The sequence below is a fragment of the Pseudoliparis swirei genome, chromosome 3 (genome assembly GCF_029220125.1).
Source record: "Pseudoliparis swirei isolate HS2019 ecotype Mariana Trench chromosome 3, NWPU_hadal_v1, whole genome shotgun sequence".
NCBI lineage: Eukaryota > Metazoa > Chordata > Actinopteri > Perciformes > Liparidae > Pseudoliparis > Pseudoliparis swirei.
Window position 1 is genome coordinate 8,917,338 of NC_079390.1, and position 12,540 is coordinate 8,929,877.

Sequence of the window (12,540 nt, forward strand, 5' to 3'; positions counted from 1 at the left end):
ATCTGACCAGAGAGTGCAAAGAAAATGCAGTACAGATATGGTCAACAGTGGAAATGTACAAATATATATAAACAGCATGTGCAAACATTAAACCAAAAAAAACAGCAAACCAAAAGCCAAAGGTGCAAGTCACTATATTTAGACATTTAAGGTGCAGTGTGATTGGAGGAGGGTGTGGAGAGAGGTTGGCAATGATGGAAGAGAGAGGGGGGGGGGCTATCTTACTTTAATTACCCTGCATTACAACATTTCAAACAAAGTAATTGTATCCACTGTACCTGGTTCTTCTTGCTTAGCAGCTGTACGGTGGGCAGGTCTTTTCCATGGTCTTTGGAGGCCGCCAGGGGCATCCTCTCTTTCACCCAAAGCTGAGAGGAAAGCAGACGGGTGAATAAAACATGAGCATCAGACGAATTTGTGCAATTAATAAGGTGATTCAACTCACAATTTCGTCCTCCAGATCTCTGTTGAATTGATGTGCTTCTTTGGAGGCCAGGAGTCGATGTCTCCTTAGTTTGAGAGGGTCCTGAAGGCTGGAGAAGTTGTCAGTGACACGCCTTTGTTGACCATCTACCTCGACAATTCCAGCGTCTTCCTGGGACAGGGCCACAGCCTGAGACTGAAGGGACTCCACCTCCTTCTCTCTGACCTCCATCTGGTGCTCCAGCATCTACACAACCACAGCACAAAGATGTTAGACAGTGTCCACTTGACATTTGGCCAGTTCCACTACATACACTCAGCTACAGATACAGCTAAACAAATACAGGATTCATAAAATGCCATCTGTATTGCACAATTAAAATCACAATAGATGTTTTGTATAGAATTAACAATATTACTTGACAGCCAAGATGACATGTATTGAGCTTTACATAAACAGTGTGCTCTACCTGGTGCTTCTGGAGCAGGATGTTGACACTGGTCAAATCTTTGCCATAGTCGTCGCTATGCAGCTGACCCTCAAGGTTTTTCAGCCAGCCATCCAGAGCAGAGCAGCTCTGTGTAAAGAGCTCTGCCCGGTTAGCATCGAACAAGCACTGGGCCTTGGTGCGGGTGGTGCCCTCCAGCTCCTCCCACTCACGCTGGAGGTCCTCCAGGGTCTGCTGAACCACAGGTTTTAGCTCCGGCTTCTCGGCCACCAGTGCCTGACCCTCCTGTTGGAGACAAGAAGAAAAAAAAAAGGACAAGTTGGAATTCAGGTTAATTTTGCTCTGGTAATATCATTCCTGGCAGATTGTTCCCGGAAAAATAAATAAATAATAAAATGCTGATAAATGGATGTCCAACATTTAATTTGATGACGATATATATTAAAATGGCCACACCGTATCAATTTTGTCCAGCCAGTCTTTGTTGGAGGCCAGCTCGGCCATGAAGGCCTGATGCTTCTGCCACTTGCTGTGGAGATTTCTGGCCTCATCATAAGACATGTCCTGTGCCGTCAGCATCTTCTCATTTATCCACAACGTGAGCTACAGAAAAGACAAAAGCATTATGGATTACGTTTTATTTCTTTATATTATTAGGTGTAATGTACATTTGGGGAACGTAACATAAATAAATAAATACAAGTGATCCACATACAGTACATTCTATAGTTTGTTTCTTATGATTTGAGAAGCCATTTCGACTCACAATTTCAGGTAACGTTCACATTTATCCCAAAAGCTTCTTAAATATGTATTAATTTGATTTGATTTTGAAAATAAGTTTTACCTCCTGTCCATCTTGGAGGAAGCGCTGCAGTTCCCGGTTGTCTTTAAGCTTAGCCAGCAATGCATTTGCAGCCTCTTTATTCTTAACATGCCTGGAGAAAATTAAGCAGAAAGCTAAATGAACATCTTTTCTTAAAATATTACACTATCAATAAATGAAATTATGGCTTGCTCGAACCTTTCCTGGATGGAGTCGACTTTTTCCTGGATCTTATCAGAGTTTGCGTTGCTGTCATTAATGAGGCGCTGTCCGGCCTCCACCACGCCAGTTATCTTCTCCTCACTGGCCTCCGTTGTCGTGAGGAAATCCTCGTGCTTCTTAATGGCCTCCCCTGCTCCTTGAAGACTGGTGGGCATTTCGGTGTGGGACAGCACATACTCCTAGAGAGGAAAGGAATATGATTTAGATCATCTCATGTTTTTTGTAGTCCGTTTGCTTCCTGTAAGTATTCTATCGAGATTAAAACATTTAAATACAATTTAAATTGGGATATACTGAAGAATTAAAACTAGAAAAAGATACAAATATGATTTAGCTGCAGCTGTCTTTGAATCTATACTCTTAGGTTGATCCAGTCCTTACGTTCAATTTCCTCTTAAATAATTCTGGTGCTACTTAGAACTATGATGGTGGGTCTCCATGGCTTGTTTGATATGCCATTCAGATCTAACTTCTGTCATCCAAGAGTGAAAACGCATAACTGGGCACAGATGTAAACAAACCGCAAACACCACACAGAAATAATACTTACAAATTAAACATGAGGGTGAACATATTTCTGATTATCAGCAGTGTTTTGCCCTAACAAAATCATTGTGACAAACTTACGCTTGGAAAATGTTTCACTACATCACTTCTGACATCGCAAATTAATTGAGACTATAAATGGATTTTGCAATGAATTTTGAATTGGATGCATTACATTTCCATGCAATAGTAACCCTTACTCTGCTTGAATACTTATCCTCCACTTAAATCAGTAGTATATCGCAGTATATCTTATATTTCTGAATTTGACATTGACTGCTGGACTCTAGTTATTGACCAATAAAGCAGTATGTTGATACATGATTGTTTCAAAGAATGAATTAACTTTCCATAACTCTCTGGTACAGGCTTTATTCCATTGTGTATTTTCCTCACCTGTCTGTTGAGGAAAGCCTCTGCCTGCTTTGCGTCCCTCAAGAAATTCTGGAAGTCAAAGGCCTGGGCCAAGAGGCTGTGGCGGTTCTCCCACATGCGACGCAACTCATGCCAGCCAGTGTCCAGTGCCTGGAGTCTCTGGGCCAAGAACATGTACTGGGCATCTGTCTGGCCTTGGGTCACCTCCTCACCGAGCGCTCGCATCTTCTCGTAGTCCTCCTTATAGTTATCCACCTCATTCTTAATACTCTCATGCTGGGTTAGCAAAGTCTCAGCCTCAGGCAGAGAGGTTGGAATGTCCTCTGAGGCCACGGCTGTCTGGGTGCGGGACAGCCAGGACTGAAAGTCATCCAGATCCCGGAGGAAACCCTGCAGCTTGCTGGCTTCGCCCAGTGACTCCTCGCGCCGCTTCATGGTGGCGTTCAACTCCTTCCACACATCTTGAATCCCTGCCAGGTGTCCTTGAATCTCTCCTGCCTGATCTGGATGTTCGATGGCCAGTTGTTCAGCCTCGTTTCTCAGGTCATCCAGTTTGCCCTGAAAAGATAGAAACCATTTCTAACGCAGCTATGATGACAAGATACCTCAACATGAAGCCACAAATAATCCTACTACTAATGTACTTCATTTGTAAAAGTTATTACACAGTCTGTTCTGTTCCCTCATACCTGAATGGCCTCTAGGTCCCTCTCCATGCCAGTGAGTTTGCGTTGCAGTGCCATCACACCAGCCAGGTCATTGCCCAGGCTCTGGGTGGATTCAATCACTTTGGTTTTTTCCTTCATCCAAGTTTGGATCTCATTACACTCCAAGTGGTAGTTCTGAATGTTAAGGGCCGACTGAAGGGCTATTTTTTTTTGGCCAGCCATTTGTTCGAACTCCTTCCACCTAGGAACCATAGCAAATGTCATATTTATGCTAAAATGCTAGCCGCGGTGCTCATCGAGTACAAATGTATTTCAGTGGTAATTGGTGGGTTTTACTGTTTTTTAATGTTAGCTCTGACCTGTTGTGCAGTTGGTCTCGTGTCTGATGGATTTGGTCTTTGTTACAGTTGTCGGAGCTCAGCAGCTGCTCGGCCACCTGGTTCACATCAGTGACACGAGTGCCCAGGTTGTTCATCTCAGGTTCCAGGGTCTCAAATCTGCAGTCATAAATAATAGAGCAACATCAATTCACTCATTCTGAAGAGTCTAATCTAATTTAGACTAGATATTTCCAGAGATGATAAAAACCATCTGTCACAGAAGGCTTATTAATTCACAATTTTTCAAGGGATACAATTTATTATGAATTAAATCCTCTCTTAACTTACTCCCGTTTTGCTTAGACTAACCTCTGTTGCACCACCTCCAAGTCCTCCAGTTTGGTAGGGATCTCCATGCCATCTAACCACTGCTCCTTTTCCTCCACCCAGAGCTGGCAGGCACCAGCTTCACTGAACATGCGGTAGAGGGCCAGGGCTCCTTCCAGAGCCCGGCGCCGAGTGGCCGACAGAGACTCCAGTTCTTCATAACTCTGCTCAATAGCAGGTAGGCGGCCATCCACCTAAAGTCAGCCATGAAAGATACTGAACACCACAAACCGCAAGTCATCACTGAAGAAACATAAGAAAAATAAAGCACACCTACCTGAGGGTAATGTATATAGGCCTGTGGCAGTGCCTCGACTTGCTCATGCAGGGAGTCGATGCCGGGGCGGTGACTCTGGATCTCCTCCTCTACCTCCCTCTGCTTGCGAGCAAGAGTTTGGGTGGAGAACTCATCATGGCCCACTTCCTGACTTGACACCTGTCTAAGTGTCTCCATGATCCATGCCTCCATGTCATTGGCATCCGTTTGAAACTGGTGCAGGGCCGCAGCTTCTTTGAGGCTCAGCTCTCTGAGCTTAGTTGTCTGGGGAGCACATAGAACAGGAAAATTATTTTTTAAAAGAATGCAACCGTTTATACTGTACAAACACAGTGAATGGTGATCACCACCCACCTCCTCCAGATGTGCCCACTGTGCACGGATGTCTTCAATCCTTTCGGTGACCTCTGGGGCTCCAAAGTGTCCCTCCTCAACCAAAGCTTCTCCGGCAGCAATGCTGTTGCTCAGGGGGCCATAACGTGCCGCCATCTCATCACTGAAGGCCTCGTGTTTGCTGAGCAGGTGAAGGGCAGAAGTGAGGTCACGGCCACAGTCTCCACTGGCCAGGATCTGCTCCTGCTCTCTGATCCAGGCGGCTTCTTCTCCCACATCCCACAGAAACTGCCACAGGCGGAGTGAATCCTCAAGGCGCACTCTGCGTTTCCCAGCAAGCTGACCCAGCTCCTCATAGGCTTGACCGAGGAGGTCAACCTTCTCACCGACTAGTCCCGGCTCACACGGTTTGTAGGCTGGCAATTAGAAAAGGCATAGACATGGCACTTAGATCTTGTGGAAAAATAGATGCAACTAAATCTACACGATCTGGAGACTCACCCTGTTCATGGGAAGTGAAGCGCTGTGCCGCTCCCTGAACTGCCTTGATCCTCTCCGCCTGAGCTGAAATGTCAGCCTCTACCAGAGTGTGTTTCTGCAGCAGGTCTAACACATCGTGCAAATGTTTGCCACTGTCCGGAGACTGCAGACGACCCTAAAACAGAACATCCCAGTGAAAGATTAGTTTAATTCATATAAATATAATTGAAAAAAGAAAACCTCCAAACTGTTTGCAACAGCACCCAAAAGATATGAATCTGGTGTTGGTGTTGTGTCCACTAACAGGATGTGTGAAGAAATAGTGGCAACATTTAAAACAAATGGATATAGAAGTTGAATCATTACCATTCTAGAAGCTATGTTTGGTACATGGTGATATTTTAAATGGCCAAAAAACAGTAACAAGCTGTAACTTCAGACCATTAAATTGCTGCTACCAATAGAATGAAATACAGACAATAAACTGTATACATGACACACATTCTAATTATGTGGCAGAGGTTAACTGGATCACCAAGAGATTAACAACCTGATACCAGTAATCACTAACAAATGGATTCATGTTGAACAACTCCATCGAAAATGACATTGAACATCTTTAACTGTTTCTCAACTGGGAAAAGTAAAGAACACCTCAAACGCTCACATTGCAACGGGTCACAGCTCAAAGGCAGCAAATAGTGCTATATTTATTTAAGGTGGTTGATGGCTAATGAGGCCAGAGAGAGGTATACATGCTATATTTTAAACAGACACACAATTTATAAATGTTCCCAAAAATCAAACAATTATTATTGTATGTGAAAAGGACTCGGTGTCTAAAGGACGAGGACATATGTGAACAAACACTAACTCACTTGAGAGGATCATGAACTTCCTTTTTGTTGATTAAAAACAAAGCCAGCGGGATGTAGGATTGCACCGCAGTAGTTCAAACGAGCTAAAACAATGCGAGCACTAGTCAATGGAGTAAGGATGTGTTGGGTCAGTACCGTCATGTCTGCCATCCAGTCCATGATGTAGCGCATCTCCTCAAACAGTCTTTGAAGGTCACGATGGGCGTTCAGCCGCTCTCTGCGTGCCGCCAGCAGCTCTTTCAGGTATTCCCAGAGACGCAGCACATTGTCCCTCCGTGCAATTACACGGCGCACATCGTGGTACCTCTCAGCTTCCAGCTCTTTGGCAACGGCCTCCACGGCAGCCACACGCTCCAAATATGCCCCAATGTCCGTCTCAATCGCTTCATGTTTGCGAGTGGCCGCTTCCACAGCTCCCAAGTCAGTTCCAAAGTTGTCCTGGTAAAAAGAGAAACGTAAGCTCAATCACGTCAACTGTTCAATGTATTCAAGATAGATACACGAATGCATGTGACGCCACATAGGTCTATCTTTAAATATATTACCTGAGACACCAGCCTCTGGTTCTCACTCAGCCACGTTTCCCGCATCGCTGCTTTGCGGTCAAAACGTGCAGCGAGCATCTCCAGCTTCTCCTGACGAATCAACTCATTCCTCAGTGCCAGCTCTCGTTCATGCTCGGCCTTCTCCAGTCGCTCCCATGCCTGCCACGAGAAAAACACAGAGTTGGAATCACCCTGCAACTGGGATACCGATGCTGCATACATGCTACATGTTGATTACATCATGCTCAGAGGTTTCTTAAGGGAAAACCATTTCTAGCCCTTTTGTAGAGCAAACCGCACCTTATTGATGTCAGAGATGAGTTTTCCCTCTCTTGGCATGAAGACTTTCTGATTGTTTGCTCTCATCTTGCTCTGGATAGTGAAGAGGAGAACTTCCAAGTTTCCCTTCTCTGTAAATCTACGGAGACAGAAAAACACCTTGGCTTGACATCATGTGCAGTCTCTCACTTTGGATCCTAATGGATAACAAGCATGGGGCCAGTCACCGGGTTATGGTAGCCCACTCACTTGGGGGGTTTCTCTACAGTCCGGTAGGAGTTAAACGCCTGCAGCTGGTTTTGCACAGCATTCAGTGAGTTAGCCAGCTGCCGATCATTAAGCGTCCCGATGGTCTGCTCAATCCACCGCAGCAGCTCCGAGGCAAGGGTCTCATACTTCTCTATCAGTTGGTCAGCCTCGAGAGCATAGTCCAGTACCTGCAACCGAGAGGGATCTGTGAATCAAGGCAACCTGTGGGCAAATGCTTTACTCTCGCATAATGTACACAAACACAGCTGACCTTGCCAATTCGTTTGCCCTCCACTGCCAAGGCTTTCATCTTCGAGAAGTAATGGTAATAGGTCGCCACATAGGTAATGATCGACTTTTCATCAGGTTGATCAACATTAACATCTGGAGGGAAAAACAACAACAACAACAGCATGAACCATGTACATGGAACTCTTTCTTTTTATTTAGTAACCATAAACTTCACCATGCACAAAAAAACACAGTTATGTTTGGCTATCAAAACAGTGTGAATGGGGAGATTAATTGGTGCCAAACTGTTACTATCATTTGACTTTTTGTGATACCACTGTAGCTGATATGTGATGCGGTGTTGCCATCAATCTGTTTCGAACAACAGTTCAGTGTCTTAGTGGATGGTGTCAGGACGTCAGCGTGACGGCATGGCAGCGTGCATCATGTGTTGTGGAGGCTTCACCCACTCACCTTCTGGGTCCAGCAGCTTGGTGAGCCCAAGATCCTTCTCAGCCACATTAAAAGCATTCTGGAGATTATGGTGAGCGTTGGACCTCTTCAAGTTGTCAAACTCAATCACGTCGGGTCTGCAAAGGGAACAGTTCTGGTTTCAATAATAACAGATGGCAAAGCAGGGTGAAGACCAATAGCAATACCATGCAGGCTAACATATAGAATTACCTATCTGTTGTATAGAGTAATAACCTTTTGCAGTCCACTCCAAAACAACTCCTCTCTTAGTTTACTGACTAGGGTGCATTAAATAATCCATTGGATTTAGGCATTGGAGGTAAGAATCAGTATATCACTTCAATGACCAAAAGCATGAAATAGCATTCCCAATATGAGCATGAGGAAAGAAATTGCTATTTTCTTATGAAGGCTTAGTGACCACGTCCAGAGGTTTGAAATGTACAATGGTCATGAAATATTATACTCCACAGCATGTTCCTAATTCATGAAACATATGAAATCACATTGCTTTAACAATGGAAATGGAAAAAACTAAAGGCATATTGTAACCGTCTGCTGTTCTGACTATACTGTAGTTTGAAAGGGGCTTGATCATGAAAATGGCAGCGTCATGGTTTGCATGAACATCCCATGATTAACTAATGAAAGCAATGCATTTAATGGACATTTATATATATTTATTCTTATATATCGTATATATAAATATATATTCTTATATATCATTCATATATATCGTTTATATTTCAAATATCACCCGAGACATTCATTGCATTCAACAGCATGGTGCGCAAGAGTCATCAAGCTCTTGCCTCCTCATAGAAAATAAGTGGGTTATTATTTCTGTGATCTAGGTCATCTTACTTTAAGGTTCATCCTTTTCGCCATACTGCAGACTGTTTGAAGGAAGGGATAAGTAGGAGGAGACCTCAATAGAAAGGGGGATAAAAGCACCCCTGAGCCCCCTGGTACTGCGACAGGTGCTGATCATTAGTTAAGAAAGATTATTTGAAGGAAAGACCCGTTATAGTGAATCACAAGTGTGTGCTTAACATTGGAGTAGGTACAGGAAGAAGTCAATGACCTGTGTTTGTGAACGATGGCACTGAACGCCAGGCCATCTCTCCAGCTGGTGGTGAAGTTGTGGATGTTGACATTGGGGTATCTGCAGAGGCCAGATCACAAGTCATCAATCATTAACTCATCACCGCATGATTCATCAGTTACCACTTCAGAAACACCACAAATATCATAAATGGTTCAATATGCCTTCAACATATCAAACGTATTTATCCTGTGTGATTAAGTCATCTCTTTCCCACTCCTTTCTCACCCAGCAGTTTTCATTTGGCACCAAAGCAGCAGGGCCTCTTTGGCGGACTTCTTTTGCTTGTTGTCCCCCATCTCCACACTAATGTCCTGGATCTGTCCGCACAGCATTCTTTAGTTAAGACTCTGCTCACATCGCTTTACACAATGGCTAGACAACTAAACTACACATCGCAATGTCATATATTATATTATAAAGAATGTCAAGGATAATTCAAAAATAATGACTATAAGTTAGAATAAAATAAAATCTTAACTTTTAAATCACATCGCAGCATTATTAACCTCAATAGCAATATTTTGAGGAGTTTGAGGATGGGCTCAATGCAGAGACCTGATGTTCCAAAGCCAAACCTACTTCGGCTCTTCAACACGACTCTATATAGATAGATAGATAGATAGATAGATAGATATATACTTTATTAATCCCCAAGGGGAAATTTGTCGTCACAGTAGCAGCACCAATAAACTAAACACACGAGAATAAAAAATAAAATACAGGGATGAAAGATATAGATGTATACAAGTGAAAGATATAGATGTATACAAGAAGTATACAAAGTAAAATATAAAATAAAATATGTATATATACAACATATATGCATACACAATACAATACTAATGACTGCAGTGTAAAATTAAATTAAATGTAAAAATATGTTACCTGGAAGCGAAGGATGATGGTCCAGATGAGACCCAGGGTGAGACGGTGATTCCCATCTACTATGTCATGTGAACCCATGTTCTCTAGATGGACTTTTTGCTCCTTTAGAAACTGCAGGGCTTTATCAACATTCTCCAGGCAGTGGATACGCATGCGGCCCTTAGTGGGCTTTGGCTGAGGGGAGCAGAGGAAAAACAAAGGCCTATGTTGAAATTCTTGAACAAAAATCATGACAACATACATGAAGACGAAAGGGCGGCTTTAATTTAAAACAAGCTAAACATCTAGAAGCAGGAGTACAAGTATAGTGCACTTAAAGAAAGAAGAAATGGAGAGAATGATTTCTCCTTCCTCCTGACTTGTGGTGCAGGGCGAGGGTCCTGCTAAGGACCGGGTCAGGGTAAGGGTGAAGACAGGGAGGGGTGCTTTCTGTGCGATACTGACCAGCTGTTCTCCCGAGAGCACTTCCAGAAGGCGGATTAGCATGCGGCCATCACGCAGGTCGGTGTACAGGTCACCAATGCGACTCGTCACTCGGCCTAAGTGAGAGTTTACCCATTTGGTAAAGGTCTTCTTCTGGACCGCTTCACGCTCATCTGCAAGAGAAACAATGGAGAGGGAGAAAGAGAAGGGGGGGGGGGGTGAAGTTGATTTACAATAGAGTACAATTGACTCCCATGACTGAGATGACACTGGTATTCATATCAATACTGTCAGGGAAATTCATATGTACAAAGAATCAATTTGCTCCAAACAAACAGCAACACAGTCAACAACTGTGATCACTCCTGAGAGCACACAGGTGACAGTAAATCATACGGACTTAAGCCCGTTCGTTTCACAGATAAGCCATGTCATTAATTCTATAGGATCACTGTCGTGACAGCTTAGTGAGAGGTTTCCCTCCCCATAGTGTCCTGATGACTCTGCTCACATGTGCATTGCCAATTACACTAATGTGAGTTTAAGAGGAAAATGCTAAATTGCACATAAAGACAATGTAATGCGTTTCTTTATTGGAGCAGGACTAAGAATCACAGTAAATTAAGCTGCAACAGCAGCTCAGACATATGGACCCAGGGAGTAAGAAGCTAATCCCGCTTTGCCACCTAACAAGGTGACCTCGTTTCTAGGACACAAGGTCTTCCTTCCTGCTTTTGAAAACACCAGTAAACGGAGGAGCAGCGCTATGATGAGGAGATACAAAATTAAAACCTGCATAATGAATTAAAATGTATCTCATAAAACAATGAGAAATAGCCCTCAAAGCAGCTCGGTGGAGCAACATAAACCCACAAGTTACAACTTGTGTGCAAATCCGCCATGAGGGAGGTACCTTGACAGGTCTGTAAACAAACGGTCCTTCTACCTTTTCAATTCAACCATTTCTCAGCATCATTACAGGATCTAAGTGTTCCCAAGGGTCCTGTTTTACTGAAGTAAAAACTCAGACAGCATGGCTTGTTTTACAGAATGTCATCAAAGGCACCAACTGACATTTCATTCCTCTAAACATGCTACATGCTGATCTCATGTGGAGAGTTAGGCTTGCAACTGCAAACTACTGTAACATTCAAATGCAATAATATATATATATAGGCCTAGTGTTGCATTTGAACGTTACAGTAGTATATACTGTATACAGTAGTATGTATATATATATATATAGGCAGTTCATGTAATAGTGGGAGATTTTGAGGGTCAATAAATTGAACAGAGATTTTTTTTAAATACACAAGATTAAAAGGTCAGTTTTTTGGGAAATTACATTTTAATAATAATAAATCTTTAAGATTAGTTTGCACTTAAAAATGAACCAGAATTGGTTGAAGTATGATCTGAGAAAGTTATTAGTACTATTTATTGAATAAAAACTATGCTCCAAAAAGAGTGAGCAATGTGAAGTTACCAAAGTGACCAAAGTCAGCATGTTGTGCAAATAACCGCTCGACCAACTGTCTGCTAAAAAAAAAGAACAAGATGTTGAAATTTCACAGAAGCTGTCGAGGGTGGAGTAATACCAAAGGACATAACGCTTGACCTGTTGCGAGCTGTAGGTGCTCTTTTGAAATGAGGAATACAGATAGTTCCCTCTAAAGTTGTGCTTTAAAGCTATGATCTTTGTATTTGACCTCGCTGTGATTCTGGTATTAAAAAAGTTAACATGTAGTGTCTTTACTTCATGTGGCCGTGTCCAGTGATTTAATAAGCAGCATCCATATTGTTGGTTTATGTTGCACCATCATGCTCACACACATTCATAATGCATCGCGGCCACACCCATTAAGTCTCATGTTTTCCCCAATGGGGGCTGACATTTCAGTGAGATCCCTAAAACACACAGCCTTCAAATTAAAGTCACACCGTCAAAAACACCCTTCCTTGCCTTAGTTGCAGTTCTTTCGACGGCAGTCTGCCAAAGAGCCCTGACCAGCAGTCGAAGAAACCACAACATAATACTTTCCATTATTCAGTATACAATCAGGCACCAGAGCAGAGGGCAGCAGAACAACACAGGGAAGTGGTAGGAGACGAGAGAATGACTTTAAAATGGAGAAAGCAAAACAAGATAGTGGAAACACATG

At 43.0% G+C, this 12,540-nt stretch overlaps 1 protein-coding gene across 4 annotated transcripts in view; it reads right to left on the bottom strand.

The window, feature by feature from the left end:
• LOC130213000 (spectrin beta chain, non-erythrocytic 1) overlaps positions 1 to 12,540 on the bottom strand; it is a 45,304-nt gene that overhangs the window by 9,869 nt on the left and 22,895 nt on the right. For all 4 annotated transcript variants that reach the window (XM_056444386.1, XM_056444370.1, XM_056444394.1 and 1 more), the window contains 23 exons: positions 10,400 to 10,551; positions 9,956 to 10,129; positions 9,296 to 9,387; positions 9,047 to 9,127; positions 7,963 to 8,078; positions 7,529 to 7,641; positions 7,258 to 7,445; positions 7,030 to 7,147; positions 6,730 to 6,888; positions 6,320 to 6,622; positions 5,328 to 5,481; positions 4,848 to 5,242; positions 4,494 to 4,757; positions 4,199 to 4,410; positions 3,869 to 4,006; positions 3,531 to 3,750; positions 2,863 to 3,399; positions 1,897 to 2,099; positions 1,720 to 1,810; positions 1,329 to 1,475; positions 894 to 1,157; positions 446 to 670; positions 279 to 368 (listed from right to left, as the gene is read on the bottom strand). In XM_056444386.1, the coding sequence (XP_056300361.1) occupies positions 279 to 368; positions 446 to 670; positions 894 to 1,157; positions 1,329 to 1,475; positions 1,720 to 1,810; positions 1,897 to 2,099; positions 2,863 to 3,399; positions 3,531 to 3,750; positions 3,869 to 4,006; positions 4,199 to 4,410; positions 4,494 to 4,757; positions 4,848 to 5,242; positions 5,328 to 5,481; positions 6,320 to 6,622; positions 6,730 to 6,888; positions 7,030 to 7,147; positions 7,258 to 7,445; positions 7,529 to 7,641; positions 7,963 to 8,078; positions 9,047 to 9,127; positions 9,296 to 9,387; positions 9,956 to 10,129; positions 10,400 to 10,551 (4,436 nt within the window). The remainder of the gene's footprint in view (positions 1 to 278; positions 369 to 445; positions 671 to 893; positions 1,158 to 1,328; positions 1,476 to 1,719; positions 1,811 to 1,896; positions 2,100 to 2,862; positions 3,400 to 3,530; positions 3,751 to 3,868; positions 4,007 to 4,198; positions 4,411 to 4,493; positions 4,758 to 4,847; positions 5,243 to 5,327; positions 5,482 to 6,319; positions 6,623 to 6,729; positions 6,889 to 7,029; positions 7,148 to 7,257; positions 7,446 to 7,528; positions 7,642 to 7,962; positions 8,079 to 9,046; positions 9,128 to 9,295; positions 9,388 to 9,955; positions 10,130 to 10,399; positions 10,552 to 12,540) is intronic.